General features: G+C 55.0%; 1 protein-coding gene across 1 annotated transcript in view; it reads right to left on the bottom strand.

Annotated features, from left to right (window-relative positions):
• Positions 1–1283: 1283 nt before the first annotated feature.
• Positions 1284–19792, bottom strand: part of MBOAT2 (membrane bound O-acyltransferase domain containing 2) — a 54881-nt gene continuing 36372 nt past the window's right edge. Inside the window, exons 6-13 of the mRNA XM_054179693.1 lie at positions 19154–19208; positions 17661–17844; positions 15707–15899; positions 13770–13873; positions 12152–12216; positions 7065–7197; positions 4441–4592; positions 1284–3117 (exon numbers count right to left, since the gene is read on the bottom strand). Coding sequence (XP_054035668.1) covers positions 2895–3117; positions 4441–4592; positions 7065–7197; positions 12152–12216; positions 13770–13873; positions 15707–15899; positions 17661–17844; positions 19154–19208 — 1109 coding nt within the window. The 3' untranslated portion in view covers positions 1284–2894. The remainder of the gene's footprint in view (positions 3118–4440; positions 4593–7064; positions 7198–12151; positions 12217–13769; positions 13874–15706; positions 15900–17660; positions 17845–19153; positions 19209–19792) is intronic.

Genomic DNA, 19792 nt, shown 5'->3' with positions numbered 1-19792 from the left:
GGACCATACAACCAGTACAGCAACCACAGCCCCCCAGCTGGACTCAAAGCAGGGTGCTGCCATGAGAACAAAGCCCTCTTTGCACAGCCCCCCCAAATGTGTTTGCATGAAGAGCAGATTTTGTGTCAGGGTACTCCTGTTCAGCAGTGACCCTGAGAGGGGAAGTTCCAGGCTACTACACAACTGACTGACTGCCCTCACTTCCTTGGGTGGCAGTGAAGAGCTTCAGATACTGAAGGACAAAACAACTGCACTGCAGGCAGACAGCAGCCACGTCCAGTTCTGACTCCCATCTCCTGCCACTGGTGCCCAACCACACCATGGAGATACCTGAACACATTTTAAACTGCCCCACACAGAAAAGCGCTGAGCAAAGCTGTCCCTGTCAGCTCACTCCCACTGAGCTGGGTCTTCACCACCACACACCTGCTGGCTTCCTGCTTTCACCTTTCATACTAGGGATGATCAGACCTCCGCAGCACGGGCACCTGTGCCAAAGCAAGCCAGCTTGCTTTGAACCTGAGCAGCACTACTGAGATGTTGGCCTGGCACCCAGGAGTGCCTGTCTGGGTAGATATGTAGACTGCACCAAGAAGAATTTAAGCTCAAGAGCAACAAACTGCTGAAAGAGTCGCCCCTGGTTCAACTCCTCCACCCAGCAAAGTGCAGTTCTCAGCTGGTGCTTGCTGTCAATGCCCCTTGCACAATACAGTGTGGAAATGGCTTTGCTGCTGCTGTGTTCCACAGCAATAATCAAAGACTAAGCAGCCACTGTGCCCTTACTTCTGAACAACAGAAAGCCTCTGCCATCTCCAGGAGACAACCACAAAGAGAGGTCCACTTGGGTGACCAAAGGAAGGGTTTAGAAGTTAGATGATGTTAAAGCCGATAGAGCTGTCAGGGAAACAATGAACACCTGCTCAGCCAAAGAGCCTTCCCCTCCCCCCTCTCTAACTGTGCAGGTTCACCAGTGCTAACCTGAAAAGGGTCTCTTACCTCCTGGAGCTTTGGGCAGGGAGACAAAGGCCAGACAGAACTATCACAGCAAGGAAACAACTCTGACCTAACTTGGGATCTGGTTCTTCAGAAAGCCACCGAATGGCTCAGGCTGGAAGGGACCTCAGAGCTCCTCTGCTCCCAGCTCCCCACCATGCCCAGGGACACCTCTCAGCTACACTCAGTTGCTCAGGGCCTCTTCCAGCCTGGCCTGCAGCACTCCCAGGCAGGAGGCAGCCACAGCCTCCCTGGGCAGCCTGTGCTAGAGACTCAGCTCCCTCCTGCTGAAGAATTTCTTCCTCAGCTCCAGTCTGACCCTGCTTCAAACCATTCCCCCCTGGCCTGTCTCTAGACCCCACTATGAAGCACCCCCAAACCTGAGGCCCATCCTTGCACTTCTGGTCCCAACCAGTGCCAGGGATATGAATTACAATCCAAGTTCCAAACCATGACAACATTTTCCTCCTTCATTTGTAGGTTACCAATCAAGAAGCTGCAGGATTTTTCTAGAGAAGTACTTTGTGTCAGCTTTAAAGCTAAAAAAAACCCTAAAGTGGATCAAGAGTTTGTGTTTGCTTCGAAACAAAAGGTACAAAAGCCCAGGATCTGAAACCATCCCAATGAGGCCTTCAGCAGCAGCACCCTGGCAGGGCCCAGCAGCACCACCGCTGCCCTGGAGCAGACAGAGCCACTGCAGCACTCCTGGCACACACTTCCAGAGGCCAGCAGAAGTCAGACACTCTGCAGGACTGCTTGCTTGCATGCTCTTACCCACAGCTATTGTGTGAACTCTGCATCTCTGACAGAGACAAAAGTCTCTCCTGGAACTCGGTGACTTCTTTGGCTGCAGGGCCACCAATCAGCAGGCACAGGGCAAGGTCTGACTGCCACAGCACAGGGCAGCTTTGCTGGTTTGTACTGACAGCTTCAGCAGCTAACTACTGGGTGCCTGGAAACTCCAAACAGGTAATAAAAAATCATTTGTTTGTAAACCAGTTCTATTCTAGACCGAGCACTCCTGGTACCCAAGGTTAAAACCAGGCACTGATTGAAGTCCTGCTGCTTGCACGTTGCCTTCTGTGTCCCGTGGCTGCCTTTCCTCCTCCAGCTGCAGAGCCCACTTGGCAGTGCTTTGGGTTTAGGTACTTGACATTGAAAAAGGAAACAAACCTAGACTGGAGCTAGGAAGCTCTGGACAAGGTGAACCTTCAGGTGTTTAGTCTTTAACCCACTCAGGAGGGCTGCAATTACCTCTTCAAAGAGCCCTAACTATAAATTTGGCATCAGGAACGTTTGCAGTTCTGCAACAGTCTGAGATCCTTTCAAGAAGACCCTTCAAACACTGAGGTGCTTTATTGCAATTCCCTTTCCAAGACTCCACAGCCTCCTCAGGCCTTCGCTCTCCCTGCTTTCCATCTTCTTCCTCACGGTGTGGTCATTTGAAGCCAGACTTGGCAACACCCCACTGAGAAACACTGTGTCGGTAGCTCCAGGGTTTAAGGCAAGTCGCTCCCCTTCCATCGGCTGCTCCTAGGTGGACACCGTTTGACTCCAGCCCATCAGCGCCTTGGGATGACACAAGGTACATTCAGCAGAGGGCACACAGGTGACCCACAGGCATCCCCCGGGGCTGCTGGCCCCACGGGCGTCCGCTGCGAGCCCCGAGTGCCCGTGGAGCTGGCTCAACATCTTCAGGTAAGGCGTGACCCCCAGGGGCATGGCAGGGGAGGGGTTAATCTGCTTCTGTTGCCAGTCTTGCTAGTGGAGGTGATTTTCCTAGGTAATGCATTCCTGTCTTACTAAACATCTTTGCAAACAAATACAAACCCCTTGAAAAGGTGCTAAAAATGGGTTTTGTTCTGAAAACATACAAAATCGAGGGGGCGCGGCCTGCCCCATCACTGCTGCAGGGCCTGCTGTCTGCAGCTGACCTCTTGGCTCTGCTTGCAGCTGTTGTTTGGGGTGGAATAACTGTTCTTTTGCAAGAGGCTTTCTTCTTCCAGTTTCCTGGGCCACGCTGCCTGGAGGCTTTCATGCTTTTTACTTCTTTTCTGAGTTCTTTTCAGTGGAAAAACCAACAGGACCAGGATGCTGCCAACATGGAGGCAGAAATAGCAGGAGCTAAAACACAAACAGCAAACACAAATTCACTCAAACTCTGACCACCCTGCCAGGAGCTTTAAGTCTCCCTGCATATTGTACTTAGCAGTAGTGGTAGCATTGTGAGCTCTAGGACTTGATCTCCAAGGTCTCCTCCAACCTCAACAGTTCTCATTCTGCTTGGCAGGTAAGACAGGAAGGCATCACTGTGTGCTTCAAGGGAAGTGATAACCACAGCATCACACAGAGGGGAGGGGTTGGAAGGGACCTCTGGAGATCAGGCAGTCCAAGCCCCCTGCCAGGGCAGGGGCACCCACAGCAGGGCACACAGGAACACAGCCAGGAGAGGCTGGAATGACTCCAGAGATGGAGACTCCACCACCTCTCTGGGCAGCCTGCTCCAGGGCTCTGCCACCCTTCAGTCACACAAGTTCCTCCTCATGGTCAGAGGAACTTCTGCTGTTCCACTCTGTGCCCCTTAGCCCTGGTGCTGTCCCTGGCCACCACTGAACACAGCCTGGTGCCAGCCTCCTGACCCCCACCCTTGGAGGATTGCTCAGCATTGATCAGATCCCCCTGGGGCTGCTCTTCTGCAGGCTCTCAGCCTCTGCTCCTGACAGAGCTGCTCCAGGCCCCTCAGCACTGCTGCAGCCCTTTGCTGTCCCCTCTCCAGCAGCTCCCTGTGCCTCTTGAACTGGGGAGCCCAGAGCTGGACACACAGCTCCAGGTGTGGCCTCACCAGGGGAGAGTAAAGGGGAAGGAGAACCTCCCTTGCCCTGCTGGGCACTCTGCTTGCTGCACCCCAGGATGCTCCTTGGCTTCCTTGACCTTGAGGGCACACTGCTGGCTCCTGGGCATCCTGTTGCCCACTGGGACTGCCAGGTCCTTCTCCCAGAGCTGCTCTCCAGCAGCTCAGCCCCCAGCCTGCACTGATCCTTGGGGCAACCCATAGTGAAGACTTCCCTCAGCACTGGATGCAAAGTGGTGTCTGCTTTCAACTTATGTCACAGCTTACTTGGGGGAAGTCACTGCCTAGTCCTGCTATAGAGTAGCTGAAGGTACAGTGCCCTCAGAGGCACCCTCTGGGTTTGGTTGGTTGCCCCAGCATACATAAGTCTGTGGCTTAGGTTGGAGTAGATGATCCCCAAGGTCCTTTCCAACCTAAGCCACTCTGACTCCACAGCAAGAAAAGCCCTCCCTGGTTTCCCATGCCCAGCACAGACTCAACTCCACACAAGCACAGGAGCAGCTTTCTCAGCCTCATGTTGAGCACTAAGATCATGGCAGCAGTCTCAGGCCACAGCCAAGACTTCTGAGGTGAGCCAAGTGCTGGGCTGTGCTTACCTGTAGAAGGTGAGAGAGGGCCTGACAGAGAGCAGCACGAAGGGCACCACTGTGTAGCTGATTGCTACCTGAGTTGTGGCCCACGTGACGACATCGTAACAGGCCTTGACTGCAGGAGACTCCACAAAGTAGTGCCTGATGTTGTTTCTGATCTGAAAAAGCAGAGGAGTTAGCTCAGGACTAAAGCCTGGGGGCTGTCTCACTGGACAGTTTGCTGCACTTCCCCTAAGCTCCCAGGGTGAGGAAATGCTGCAGCTGGGTTCAGAGCCTCTCGAAGCGCCCAGCAGCTCCCGTGGGAGGCAGCTCAGGTTCCTGCCTCTGAGAACAGGGCACAGAAATGGAAGATTCAGGAACTGAAGCAGAATTGCAGTGAATGAATCTGCCCCACAGGCAGCTCAGCTCCAGGCTTGTCTGCTTGAGGCAGGCATTCTGGAGACTGAGTGTTGGAGTACATGAAGGCCAGGATGCTTCTGCTGAAAGCTTCTCCATGGCAAACCATTTTGGTATCCTTGCAAGCAGGGGATCAGTTAGAATACAGCAACTTTAATGACCTGTCTCAGAAGCCTTAATAAGGCCTTCTCTCCAGTGGGACTGTTATAAAATGGCTCTTTTCTACACTGAGCCTTCTTGTCCTCAGGCAGCTCTGCTCAAACCAGGCAACACCCAAGGGCTCTGAAAACATTCAACACCTGCCCAGGCTGGGCTTCAGTTTTGTGGCTGGCTATAGTCAGAAAGCATTCCTTCCTTGTCTCCAGTTTAAATCTGCTCTCCTCAAGCTTCAGTCCGTTCCTCTGTGTGGTTTGGTATCACAGTTGCCACCCCCAGACACCTGCAGGGAGGCAGCCCTGGGGAAGCTGCACACCAGAGCACGGTTTGGCTTCTTCCACCTCTAGTCTCGTTGGAGCTCTTGGCTCTGAAGGACACAGACTCACAGAATGGTTTGGGTGGGGAAAGCCCTTCCAGATCACCCAGCCCAACCCTCCTCTGACTCTGCCAAAGCTGGGACTAAAGGTGGCCTTCAGCAGCACCTCTCTGCCTCGCTGAAACACCTCCAGGGCTGGGCATTCAGCCACCTCCCCAGGGAGCCAATTGTCTGTGTTTGAGAACACATCCAGGGCTAGCTCCTGCTGACTTTATTCTTCATTCTTCTCTTTAAAATCCTTTTGTTACCCTTCCTGTCCTTACATTTTGCAGATCCTGCATCCCCCTTGGCCTTGTTTAGTTAAGTTCAAGTAAACCAATTCCAGCCAAGTAGCCTTCACCTGGCCACTTCCCCTGGGGTTTGCTCCTGTGCTCCTAATCTTCTCCTTGAAGATTCACAGAATTTGTGGTGGAGGAATCTCCTAGTTTAGGACTTGGAGGGCAACTTCAATCTGTAATGGCCCCTAGTCATTAGCTGAGTGTGAAATGTGTCATGATCAAAGGGAGCAAAATGAGTTGAATGCAAGCTCAGGCATGCCAGAAAGAAAGCATGGATCAGAGCTGCCAGGCTTTGCAGTTCAGGTCTAGCAGAGTTGAGTTCTACACCGTGCTGAGGTACCTCTGAGGTACCTTATCAGCTACTGTGAGGTACCTGTTAATGCAGACACTGAGGGTGTTTGGATGTAGCAGCCTGTGGACTGACACAAGCATGAACACAGCTCGTGGGGCAAAGCCAGGACCAAGTACAGCTGCCTGGGCTCACCCTGCTCAGGGAACACTACAGCTTCTGCCTGGGAACTGCCCCTGAGCTTGGCTTTTGCACGGGCCCCTGGCTGATCAGCTCACTGTGACAGAGCCTGGGAAGGAGAAGGGAGCTGTCCCTGCTGTAAAGAAAGGAGGCAGGCAAGGGCTGTCCCCACAGCTTTGTGAAGGAAGAGAAGCATCTGCTTTATTGCTGGCAGCAGCACCCCAGAGCTGGAGTGCCCCCTTCCCCCAGCTATCATCCCAACAAGGAGCTGTTGGCTTCTCTTCTCCTTCTGCTCCTTCCAGGAGAGAAGAGCTGCTCTGAGCTGACATTTCATTTGATTGTTCCTCCTTCCCATTGAGTGACTGAGGAAGCTGCCTCTGCTCTTCTGCAGCCTGCCCAAGCAGGGCTGCAGAGGGTTCTCAGCAGGTTTGCTGGTTCCACCTCAGATTTGCTGGTTGCTTGCTAATGTGGCTGCACTGGCTGGCCAGCTTGGAACAGCAACTGCAGGAGAGCTTTTTATCTGCTGGTTGAGGAGGAACATTCTTCAGTCACCATCTTCACCAGAGTACTGGGCAGAGATGAGGGAGGGGGCAGGCTCTATAAATACCTAGCAGGTTTGAAGCTACTCATCAGTGATGCTTTCAGCAGCAGCAAGCTGTTTCCAAATGACCTAACAGCATCCTGTTCAGCGTGGCACAGAGAGACACCAGCAGCTGAAGCAGAGGGAGAGCTTCCAGAGCAGACATGCTGCAGAGATGCTCCAGGCTGGGTGCACTCTGGCTTGATTCCACCCAGCAGCTCCCCCTTGCAAGCACTCACCCCTCGGCTCTCCTCGCTCAGGAAGCAGACCCCGCTGCCAGGCTGCGGCAGCTGCAGCTCTGGACTAGAGAGCAGCTCCATTGCCCTGGAGAAGGCTGATGGTTCTGATGAGAGAAGAGAGGTGGTTGGTACTTACAGCTCGTGCTGCCAGTGTCATCAGCACTCCTGTGAGGAAGGTTAAATAGTAGCCTGGGTACACCCCGTGCCAGATGGCAGAGAGGATGAAGGTCTGGATCGTGGGGCTGAAGGTGGCTCTCTCATAGCACACTCTAGCAAGACAAAGAACAGCAGAGCAGCCCCAGTTAGCATCCACACTGCTGGCAGTCTCACCCCCAGCACCCCCTGTGCATCACTGCAGTGCTGCCCCTGACTGACAGAGAACACTTCAGCTGCTCACAGCTCCCACAGCAGCCCCTCGGTGCTAACCCAGGCTCGGTGCCATCACACATGGCACTCAGAATACAGAAGGGGTTGGAAGGGACCTGAAAACTCATCCAGTTCCACCCCCCTGCCATGGGCAGGGACACCTCCTCCTAGACCAGGATGCCCAAGGCCCCATCCAACCTGGCTTTGAACTCTTCCAGGCTTGGTAACTCCACAACTTCTCTGGGCAACCTGTTCCAGTGCCTCACACCACCCTCCTGGGGCAGAATTTCCTCCTAATGTCTAATCTCAGTTGGGCTTCTTCCAGTCTGAAGCCATCACCTCTCCTCCTGTCCCCCGCAAGCCTTTGGCCAAAGGCCCTCTCCAGCTCTCCTGCAACATTCTGTGCATGCTTGAAGTTTGTCCAGTTTCCACCCTCGACCTCCTGCTCCAGGCTGATTCTCCTCTGAAGGCAGAAACCTCAGCGCCCTGAGCTGGCTCAGTTCTTCAGTTCTAGCTCAGTCTCCAGGACTAAACCCTCAGTGCAGCAACAGCCTCATGAGTATGAGCATAACCATGAAGCCATTGCAGGGAGACCAGCAGTCCAGGAACCTCTACCAGTCCGTAGACTACACAGAGGCTTCTCAAGCCACCCTTGAATGTGTTTGAGCAGCTACAGTGGAAGGCACAGAGCAGCCCAGAGCCCCATGCTGTGGCTCAGAGGTTGGTCATAACGAGAAAGCAGCTTCTAGGAGAGAAGGAAAAGCAAACAGCTCCCTGCAGCTTTGCCTGTGGCTGTGTGGGGCCATCAGGTGAGCAGCACAAGGAGCTGGGAACTAATGACTGCAGGGAGGTGAGGGTGTCAGACACAGCAGAATGCTGAGCTCTGCTGTCTGGAAATGGAGACAAGGTCCTACAGCAAGGGAGCCTAGAAGGAAGAAAGGCATTCAGGCCAGGGAGTTTCTAGAAGGCAACATGAAATGGCACAATGACAAACCAGCATGATGTGGAAGAATGATAGGAAGCATGGGAAGGTCCTGACATGGCTTCATCAAGGGCTCTTTAATGATCTGAAAACCAAAAAGCAATAGGAAATATGGCAACAGATCCACACTGCCATGAGCCAACCCCCCAGCAAGAGCACCTGTGCAGAGAGCTCAGGGCAGCACACAGGGATGAGCTGAGACTGGAACAGGCCCCTGGCAGCAGTGTGAGAGAAGGCTCTGCACACACAGAGCAAGGACCAGGGGAGGGGGCAGCTCAACACCAAGCTAAGGACAGAGGGCAGCAGTGCTCCCTGCTCACTCCACTGTTTTACCACAGCCTCCAGCCAAGGCTGCCAGGGCCAAGGACTACAGTCAGTGCTGAGGAGCAGCAGGTGGAAAGGATCTGAGCAAGGGAGGTGCAGTCAGTAATTCATTGAATTCCAGTCACACAGCTGCTCAGCTTTATCTCAGCAGGGCTTCAGGACAGGGTAGCAAGCACACCCCCCTCCCCTTACCAAGGGCTTTGGCTAACCATGGCCATGGAGATGAGAACCCCGGGGAGGTGCACACAAAACCATCCCAGGACACCTGCCCCAAGAGGAGGGCAGCCCTGGCCAGCCTGAACAGCAAGCAGGGAATCTCAAACTGAGCTCTGAAACAGAATTTGTCAGCCTGAAACACACAAAAGATCAGGAAAACTGTATCCAGCCAAGGAGACATCTCCAGGCCAAGTCCTGGTCATCCAACCCCAGTCTGACACTGGCAGAGGCTGCCCCACCAGCAGCACAATCTCCCTGCACCTTGGGAACAGCTCCACTTCTTGAGATCCCTGGGAGTGGTGACAGAAGTGTGCTTGGAACTGTTGGTTATCCAGAAGCCCAAGCACACACCATCCCTCTGCCAGCACTGACTGAACCCTGCAGGTAGATTTCACTGTCTGCTGGTGAATTAGGTGTCATTAATACAGCCTGAAGCCATTCATCAATGGTTTTGAGGTACTTCAAGCAAATTTTGCTCTGCAAAGCATTCAGGAGCTGACAAAGCTAAACTAACCACATCTGAGATCTCACCAAGCCAGGTAAGACATAGGCCAGACCAAAAACCTCATCAGGCTTCAACTCCAAGAAGTGAAAACTCAGCTGGAACTCCTGGACCTGCCCACAATCAATCATGTTGGAGAGCTTCACCTGAGAGCCCTCAGAGCAAGCCAAGGAGCTGTGGGCACCACTGAAGAAATCCATTTCACTCCAGCTGGGGCAGGTCAGCTGGGCCACCATCTGCTGCAGGAGCGGGGAGGTGCAGCAGCTGTCCAGCAGCCCCCTGCCTTTGCTCTGCTGCTCTACTTTCACCACCAGCTCAGGAAGCAGGCTCAGAAGTATGTTCCTCCACCTTGTCTTCCCTTCCTGTCTTGGGGTGGGAGGTGAGGGAGGCATTGTTTGCTTAGCAGACAGAGCACTAGAATCCAAAAGGATCCTGCCAGACTCGAATGATGTCCTGAAATCCAGGACAGAGCCACAGAATGCTTTGGGTTGCAAAAGCTCTCTAAGACAGATAGGCTGAGGGAGCTGGGGCTGTGCAGCTGGGAGAAGGCTCTGGGGGCACCTCAGAGCTGCTGCCAGCACCTGAAGGGAGCCTGCAGGAAGGCTGCAGAGAGACTTCCCCTGAGGGGGTCTGGAGCCAGGCCAAGGGGGAATGGTTTGGAGCTGAGGCAGAGCAGGGTCAGACTGGAGCTGAGGAAGAAGTTCTTCAGTCCCAGGGAGCTGAGCCTCTGGCACAGGCTGCCCAGGGAGGCTGTGGCTGCCTCCTGCCTGGGGGTGCTGCAGGCCAGGCTGGATGAGGCCCTGAGCAGCTGAGTGTAGCTGAGAGGTGTCCCTGGGCATGGTGGGGAGCTTGGAGCAGAGGAGCTCCGAGCTCCCTTTCAGCCTGAGCCATGCTGGGATTCTAAGATCACCGAGTCCAATCACTGACCTAACACCACCATGGACATTCAATCATGTCCCAAAGTGCCACACCTGCACATTTCCTGAACACCTCCAGGGATGGGGACTCCACTAAGGAGATGATTGTGAGCTCTGGGCCAGTGGTTGGAGGTGATGGTCTCAGAGGCCTCTTCCAACCTCAACAGTTCTATGAAGTCCAAGACACAGAACATCCAAGGGAAGTGGAAGATGCAAACCATTCCTGTAGCCCTGCTGAAAGCCTGAGGCTGAGCATGACTATGAATCAACAGCATGAAACACTGAGCATCAGCTGAGCATGAATCAACAGGGCATGGCTGCTGCAGAGACAGAAAGTGATACCTGAGGGGAACCAAGGTCAGGAACCCACTCAAGTCACTCAGCTCTGCCTCTAACAAGCCAGGGAAAAGCCTTGGAGGTCTGAGCCGAGTCCCACACCCACTGCAAGGAGCCTGGAAGGTTGGAGAGGTGCCAGCAGAACCACAGAGGTGCTGCGAACACCACCAAAGACAATGGAATGAGCTGGTTTATGTCTTCTGAGGGGAAAAAAAGGATGAGCAGGGGGAGGAGAACCACAACAGCTTCCCCAGGCAGGATGCTGCTGAGATCCACCACTGGCTGTCTGCTCCAAGCTGCATGCTTGGATCAACAGCTCCTGGGAACTGCTGCACTTTGTGATCCACAGCAAATGTTTACTGAACTTCCATATGGTCTAGAGATGCCCTCACTGTGGTCCCACAAGGAGGTGGTTTTTCAGGGGCCTCTGAAGGTCCAGTTTAGAGTACAGAGGAGAAGAAGTGCTGATGGCTGGTGAGGCAAGTGGCCAAGAGTTGGGGGACTTGTACAGAAGGGAGGCAAGTGAGGTGTGGCAGGTGGATCTTCAAAGGGATGCAGCAGGTCATCCTCTGCTGCAGCTGGCCAGAGGCTGAGAACAGAGCTGCTGTAGCAGCAGGCATGGGCCATGCACCTAGCCACTGAACAACCTTTGACTTGCAACACAACTGCAAGAAAACAGAGAATGGGCTGGAGAAGACCTTTAGGACCTGTTCCAACCATCCTCTAAGTCTGCCAAGGCTGGGGCCTCAGCACCACACCTCTGCCTCTTTGGAACACCTCCAGGGATGGGGATTCAGCCCACTAAGAGAGAAGCTCAGGGGAGACCTCCCTGCTCTCTACAACTACCTGAAGGGAGGTTGTAGCCAGGAGGGAGTTGGTCCCTTCTCTCAAGCAACCAGCACCAGAGCAAGAGGACACAGTCTCAAGCTGTGTCAGGACAGGTTTAGGATGGAGGTGAGGGGAAAGTTCATCACTGAGAGAGCTGTTGGCTATTGGAATGTACTGCCCAGGGAGGTGGTGGAGTCCCCATCCCTGGAGGTGTTCAAGGGGGGATTGGATGTGGCACTTGGTGCCATGGTTTAGTCATGAGCTCTGTGGTGACAGGTTGGACTCAGTGATCTTTGAGGTCTCTTCCAACCTTGGTGATTCTGTGAAGCCCTAAGTTCACAGAATGCATCAGGTTGGAAGGGACTCTCCCAGGTCTTGTCCAACCCCCCCGCACTCAGCAGGGACATCCCCAACTATGTCAGGTAGCTCAGAGCCCCATCAAGCCTGACCTTGAATGGCTCCAGGGATGCAGCCTCCACCACATCTCTGAACAGCCTCACCCTCCTTGTGCAGAGCTTCCTCCTGATGTCCAACCTAATTCTGCTCCGCTCCAGTTGAAACCACTGCCCCTGTGGTGTCACCAGCATGAAGAGCCAGAGGCTCTACCTCAAGTATCAGAAGGAGCATGTCCCATGCTGCTGCTAACAACTGATGGTCTGTGGGGCTGAGCTTTCACTGTCAAATTCCCTTCAAAGAAACAGTGATCTAAGAAACCTGCAGTGCAGGAGCAGCTCTCCTGGGGACAGCCATACCTTTTAAGCCAAAGAGCTGTTTGGATATTCCAGTTGTCAAGGAACATCTTGAAGCTTGTGGAAAGCTGTGGAGGAAACAAAAACACCACCAAACATCCACCACAAACTAATTAGCTCAACAGAGAAGAGAAGAGCTCAACATTCAGACATGGAATGTACTGAACCCCCACAGCTTTTGAGAGATGACTTCAGGAAGGTATTTAAGTCCAGGTAGTTATTGGTAAACACTCAGCTCCTAACCACAAAGCATCGCTCAGCTGCTCCGAGCCACAGAGCACTCTGGATGTCAGCTGGCAAGCAGAAGATGATCACCCAGGCTCTATTTCCCCTCTCCTTTTCCAAGGGTGTGAGCATTCTCTGATTTAGGAGGGAGTCTTGAGGAACAGAATAGAATAGAACAAACCAGGTTGGAAGACACCTTTGGGATCATCGTGTCCAACCCACCAACCAATCCAACACCACCCAAACAACTAACCCACGGCACCAAGCACCCCATCAAGTCTCCTCCTGAACACCTCCAATGATGGGGACTCCACCACCTCCCTGGGCAGCACATTCCAATGGGCAATCACTCTCTCTCTGTAGAACTTCTTCCTAACCTCCAGCCTAAACCTCCCCTGGTGCAGCCTGAGACTGTGTCCTCTTGTTCTGGTGCTGGGTGCCTGGGAGAAGAGACCAACCCCCAGCTGGCTACAGCCTCCCTTCAGGGAGTTGTAGAAAGCAAGAGGGTCTCCCCTGAGCTTCCTATTCTCCAGGCTAAGCAACCCCAGCTCCCTCAGCCTCTCCTCACAGGGCTGTGCTCCAGACCCCTCCCCAACTTTGTTGCCCTTCTCTGGACACCTTCCAGCAAGTCAACCTCCTTCCCAAACTGAGGAGCCCAGAACTGGACACAAGACTCCAGGTGTGGCCTAACCAGTGCAGTGTACAGGGGCAGAATGACCTCCCTGCTCCTGCTGGCCACACTGTTCCTGATGCAGGCCCTTTTGGCTGCCTGGGCACACTGCAGGCTCATGTTCAGCCTACCATCAACCAGCACCCCCAGGTCCCTCTCTACCTGGCTGCTCTCAGCCACTCTGACCCCAGACTGTAGCACTGCATGGGGTTGCTGTGGCCAATGTGCAGAACCTGGCACTTGGATGTGTTCAATCTCCTGCTCTTAGCCTCTGCCCATCTGCCCAGCCTGTCGAGGTCCCTCTGCAGAGCCTCTCTACCCTCCAGCAGATCAACTCCTGCCCCCAGCTTGGTGTCATCTGCAAACTTACTGCTGATGGACTCGATGCCCTCATCCAGATCATCAATGAAGATGTTAAAGAGCACAGGGCCCAGCACTGATCCCTGGGGCACACCACTGGTGCCTGGCTGCCAGCTGGCTGTGGCACCATTCACCACCACTCTGAGCCCAGGCTCAGCCTCCAGCCAGTTCCTAACCCAGTGCAGTGTGCTCTGATCCAGGCCAGGGGCTGCCAGCTTGGCCAGGAGCTTGCTGTGGGGGATGGTGTCAAAGGCCTTGCTGCGGTCCAGGCAGAGCACATCCCCAGCCTGCCCCACATCCCCCAGGCAGAATGAGCAGCAAGCCCTGCAGTGAGAAGCAGCAAGCCTTGCAGCAGTGCCAACCAACCTCGATCTGCTGGATGCGCAGGTTGGAGACCAGGTCCCAGCGCGCGGCCCCGCTCGGCTCGTAGCCTCTGAAGCCAAACCCTGCGGCGTTGTTAATTGCGTCTGCTGCAGGGAGACAAAGCACAGGCGGGAGCTGGCAGCCGCACCGCACGCTGCACTCGCACTGCAGCCTCCTCACGGGTTGTGGCAGGTTTTGAAGGCTGCACACTGGTCTTTAATCACTGAGGGTGACTATGGGACCTGGCACAACAGCCAGGCACCCACGGGGCGCGGCGGCGCCCAGTCCGAACAGCTCGCCTCACACCACAGAGCTCCTCCCTTCCCCGACACCTACTCAGGCCTCACTGGAGCAAGCTGACAGAGAACAGCTCACAGGTTCATAGAATGGCTTGGGTTGGAAGGGACCTTCGAGATCCTCCAGCTCCAGCCCCCTGCCATGGGCAGGGACACCTCCACCAGCCCAGGCTGCTCAAGGCCTCATCCAGCCTGGCCTTGAACACCTCCAGGGAGGAGGCAGCCTCCCTGGGCAGCCTGTGCCAGTGTCTCCCCAGCCTCACTGGCAAGAATTTCTCCCTAATGTGCAGTCCCAGCAAGCAGAGCAAGTTCTCATTCTGTTCATCAGCACTGGTGACCATTCAGCGGAGGGCACTCATGAACAGCTCTTTCTTTCCTTGGCAATGCACAGCAGAGAAGCACCACACCCAGACAAGCTGCTGAGGGGTCTCACGTTCCCCTCACACCATCTGAGCTTTAGATGAGGCAGAGAAGGACAGAAGTCAAATAAAGCTTTCAGCAAACTAAAAGCAGAGTTGCTGTCATTTATCTCCTTCAGTGCTTCACCAAAGGGATGCTGGCTCTGCCCTGCCAGCAAGTGTGCAAGAAGAGCCTCATCTGAGGCATTCCAGGGAAAAAGCATCCCATGAAGATTATTCCTTTGCCAGCTGTCTCCTGCTCTCCACAGCTGCTGCTACTGGTGCACAAGAGCACAATATTCCACATCCTTTCTCTCCCCTCCAAGCCCCAGAGTTGCCATTCCCCAAGCCCAGCTGAAAGGCCTCCATTCAGTGACAGGAAGGGAGCCAGCAGCTGGGAGTGAGTCACTGCCCTGCCACACTCCAGCCCTCTGCAGGCCTTTGTTCCCCGAAAGAGTTGTGGCAAACACATAGACCTGGAGAGGAGGAGGAAGCTGATGACCTCTGCTTTGGGAGCCACTTCCAAGGGGGCAGCTTCCATAAACCCAGCACTTCAGGGAAAAAAACTCCACATGGAGCAGCAAACAACACCAAAACTGCTCCTTAAGCTGCACCATGCATCCCATGGCTGAAATCAGAGACCATGGCTGATGCCTGCTGGGCATCAGAACCTCCACAGATTGCACTGGGCTGGAAGGGATCCCTCCAACTGCAGCAGGCTGCCCAGGGCCACATCCAGGCTGACCTTCAATGTCTCCAGGGCTGGGGCCTCAACCACCTCCCTGGGCAGCCTGTGCCAGTGCCTCAGCACTCTTTGGGAAATGAGGACTCAAACTGAAGTGCATCAAATTCTGAAGCTGCTGCTGCAAATCCAGGGAGAGCCTGGCACAGGCTGCCCAGGGAGGCTGTGGCTGCCCCCTCCCTGGAGGTGTTCCAGGCCAGGCTGGATGAGGCCTTGAGCAGCCTGGGCTGGTGGGAGGTGTCCCTGCCCATGGCAGGGGGTTGGAACTGGATGCTCTTGGAGGTCCCTTCCAACCCAGCCCATCCTGTGGCTCTTGTTGACAGCACTGTGCTGACCTTGCTGGCAGGTTTGGTTTCTCAAGAAGCGAGACACCACTCATGCTCTGCAAACACCTCAGCACACCTCAGAGCAGTGCTGACTTGGAGGCTTCCAGAGGGCACTGCCCCTCTGGACAGCACCCCCAGCCTGCAGCACCCCCAGCCTGGCTTTGATGGAGGCACTTACCTAAAGTCCATGCAAAGTAATACTTGGGTCTGGCAGCCATGAGAGACAGGTACAGGTAGAAAAACCTCACAGGCCATGAAGCTGTAGCTCTGAAGTGCTCATCAATGTTGTACTCCACAGGCAGAGCTTGGGTAATGGTCATGTGGAAGAGCAAGGACAGGCCACAGACTAAGAGCTTCTGTGCCACAGCTATCTGAAAAGTTGCAGATGGGAGACTTGGTGAGCTTCAGGTTGTGTCAGGCAGCTCAAAACAAAGCAAGTCAGAGCCTTCCTTCCCTGGACAGGGGTAAATGTGAGCCAGGAGCACACACTGCTCCTCTAAACCAGCTACTAACAGGGCATGGGGGCTCAGGGAACAGCCTGGGCTTGAAGTTGTGGCAGACACAGCAACCCCAAACTATACAGAGAGCCTCTAAAACCCCTTCAATAATAGGAGCACCTGCTGGAGCCACAGAGCCCTCTGGGCAGCACCCCCTGGAGCCACAGAGCCCTTTTGGTTGGAAGAGGCCTTCCAGTCCATCAAGTTCTGCAAGTCCTTTTCTCTTTCACTTCAGAGTCAAGCTGGTGAAGGCAGCTGAGCTGCTGTAAGACAGAGGATCACCCAGGAGAAGGGCAGCACAATGGCTGCAGGTGAAGCAGGGGCAAAGCCTGAGCTCATTTGTGGTGATATGTGGCATGCTGCAGGTGCTCCCTTGGAGGTCATCTTGTCCAACCCTGCAGTGAGCAGGGACACCTTCAGCAAGGGCAGGTTGATCACAGAACCATACAACTGTCAGGGCTGGAAGGGACCTCAAGGCTCAGCCAGTTCCAACCCCCCTGCCACGGGCAGGGATATCTCACACCAGATCAGAGCCCCAGACAACCTAGCACCAAACACTTCCAGGGAGGGGACATCCACAGCTCCTCTGGACAACCTGTGCCAGTGTCTCACCACCCTCACAGTGAAGAATTTCTCCCTAATACCTAATGTAAATCTGCACTGGTTCAGTTTAAAGCTGCTGCTCCTTGTCCCATCACCACTCCCCCACAGAGCATCCTCTACATGTCACAGAATCACAGAACAAACCAGGCTGGAAGAGACCTCAAAGAGCATCCAGTCCAACTGGTCACCCAACTAGACCATGGCACCAAATGCCACATCCAGGCTCTTCTGAAACACCTCCAGGGATGGGGACTCCACCACCTCCCTGGGCAGCACATCCCAATGGCCAGTCTCTCTTGCTGGGAAGTATTTCTTCCTCACCTCCAGCCTAAACCTCCCCTGGCACAGCCTGAGACTGTGTCCTCTTGTTCTGGTGCTGGGTGCCTGGGAGAAGAGACCAACCCCCACCTGGCTACAACCTCCCTTCAGGGAGTTGGAGAGAGCAAGAAGGTCTCCCCTGAGCTTCCTCTTCTCCAGGCTAAGCAACCCCAGCTCCCTCAGCCTCTCCTCACAGGGCTGTGCTCCAGACCCCTCCCCAGCTTTGTTGCCCTTCTCTGGACACCTTCCAGCAGAGGAGCCCAGAACTGGACACAGGACTCAAGGTGTGGCCTCAGCAGTGCTGAGCACAGGGCAGAATGACCTCCCTGCTCCTGCTGGCCACACTGTTCCTGATGCAGGCCAGGATGCCCTTGGCCTTCTTGGCCCCCCGGGCACATTGCAGGCTCATGTTCAGCTGCTGTCAACCAGTACCCCCAGGTCCCTCTCTGCCTGCTCTCCAGGCCTGTAGTGCTTCCTGGGGTTGTTGTGGCTGAGGTGTAGAACCCAGCACTCAGACTTGTTAAGCCTTGTCCCGTTGGACTCTGCCCACCCAGGCCTGGCGCAGCCCCGGGCAGGGCAGGTTCAGCCTGGGAGGGAGCTGCCAGGTCCCGGGCACAGCCTCCAGGCCGAGCCCTGCGAGCGAAGGGTGCAGAGCAAGCTGCCCACACAGCAGAGCGAGGGGAGCAGGGGCAGGGGGTCAGGGGCAGAGCTTACGTGGGGGGAGGGCTCCGTTTGGTGGTGCTTTGTGTCCTCCTTCCCGTTGGCTGCCGGCTGCAGCAGCTGGTATGATCTGCCTTCAATGAAAGTAATATAGTCTTTGTAAGAGCATAACGGGCCTGCCAGGATACCCATGAAATTACAGGTGTAACTTAAATGCTCCAGAGGGCTTGGCATGCGTCTGCAAGTCAAACACAAGCAACCAGTGAGACGGAACCCCCGCGGCAGCCACGCTCCACCTCCAGCTCGCGGCTCACCGCCCCGCGGGGCAGCTCCCTCCGGCCCCTGCCGAGCCCCACGGCGCCTGGGGGGCTCCAGCAGAGCTGGGGAGGGACTCCTGACAAGGGCTGGGAGTGGCAGCACCAGCAGCAACGGCTTTGAGCTGGGAGAGGGGAGACTGAGACTGGAGAGGAGGAAGAAATGCCTGACAGTGAGGGTGGCACAGGCTGCCCAGAGAAGTTACGGCTGCCCCCTCCCTGGCGGGGCTCAAAGCCAGGCTGGGTCAGGCCTTGAGCAGCCTGGGCTGGTGGGAGGGGTCCCTGCCCGTGGCAGGGGGCTGGAGCTGGCTGAGCTGTGAGGTCCCTTCCAACCCAACCCATTCTGTGACTGTGTGATTTTCAGACAGATCTCCTGAACTCTGGTCACAGAATGGTAGGGGCTGGAAGGGGCTTCTGAAGATTGAACCCAATGCCCCTGCCATGGAGCAGGGGCAGCCAGGGCAGGGCACCAGGAACACATCCAGATGGGGCCTGAAAGCCTCCAGAGCAGGAGGCTCCACAGCCTCTCTGGGCAGCCTGCTCCAGGGCTCAGCAGCCTCACACCAAGGAAGTTTCTGCTCATGCTGAGGTGGAACCTCCTGGGTCCCAGTCTGTGTCCCTTGCTCCTTGTCCTGTCTCAGGACAGCACTGAGCAGAGCCTGGCCTCTTCCTGGGGACTCTCTCCTTCCCAGTCCTGGTTTTTGACTGAGGTCAAGCTGGGGAAGGGGAAGAAGAGTGTTGCCCTGAGTGCTTGTTCAGCCATTTGTGTTTTCTTGTCCCCCTCAAGAAGTGAAGCAGGCCCCAAAGGTTTGTGCTAAGTGGCAGAACTCCCAGGAAGGACATGGGGATTACGCCTGGGGGTCAGGACTGGCTTGGGCAGCACAAGCTGCTGTTCCCATGTCTCCTGAGTAAAGGCAGCAGCAAAGGCCAGGTGAATTCACCTGGCACCTTCCTGTGTGCACTCCATGGTCCCAAGCCTGCTTGATTCACTAGCCTGGGCTGCTTAGAACTTGGACTGCTCTCCTTAATGAGCATAAACCCTGCTTCTAGGGATGCTGTGTGGGAGAAGAAAGCTCTGAAGTCAGCTACAGCTAGGAAAAGCAGGGATCTGCTTCACAGGAGTTTAATTCCCTGTCTTCAGTGACAACTCTCCCAACTCCACAGAGCACTAATGAGGCACCAGAACCTCTCTGCACCCCCAAGACTTAGCCTCAGAGCCATCCCAAAGCCTACCTTACAGCCAAGCACCTCTGAGAGGGAGTCAAATCTTCATTTTTCCGACACATTCCTAGGGGAGGGGACAGGAAAAAGGAAAAATCAAGAGAAGTGAACCCCTCCCACAGCAGGCAGTGCTTTCCTTACTCAGCAGAGCAGGCCTCAAGCTGCAAGGCCATTTCTGATGTCCCCAAGTCACTTCAGAGGTGTTCTGTCACCACATTCTGTTTTGGATGAGGCTTTGAGCAGCCTGGGCTGGGGGAAGGTGTCCCTGCCCCTGGCAGGGGTGGAACTAGATGGCTTTTAAGGTCCCTTCCAACCCAACCCATTCTGTGACTCCATGACTTCTGCTGCAGTGGGATCAAACAGATCTTGCTACTGACAAACTTTTCTATCCTCAGTTCCACACAGAGAGGTGGTGCTGAGGGCCAGGGGTTAGCCCCAGCCTTGGCAGAGCTAGTGTTTGGCCTGGATGAGCTTCAGGGGCATTCCAACCCAAACCCTTTTGAGATCCACTTTCAAACCTTACACTTCAAGCCTCTTCCTTTCACTGTGAAAGGGCCTAGCAGTGTAGCTACCCTGCCCACCAGAGGCCAGCACCAGGACTCCTCATTGCCACAGCCAGGGCCCCCTTCTCTGATGGGGGAAGGGCAGAAA

The sequence above is a fragment of the Dryobates pubescens genome, chromosome 3 (genome assembly GCF_014839835.1).
Source record: "Dryobates pubescens isolate bDryPub1 chromosome 3, bDryPub1.pri, whole genome shotgun sequence".
Lineage (NCBI taxonomy): Eukaryota > Metazoa > Chordata > Aves > Piciformes > Picidae > Dryobates > Dryobates pubescens.
This window is presented reverse-complemented; position numbering and strand designations above follow the sequence as displayed.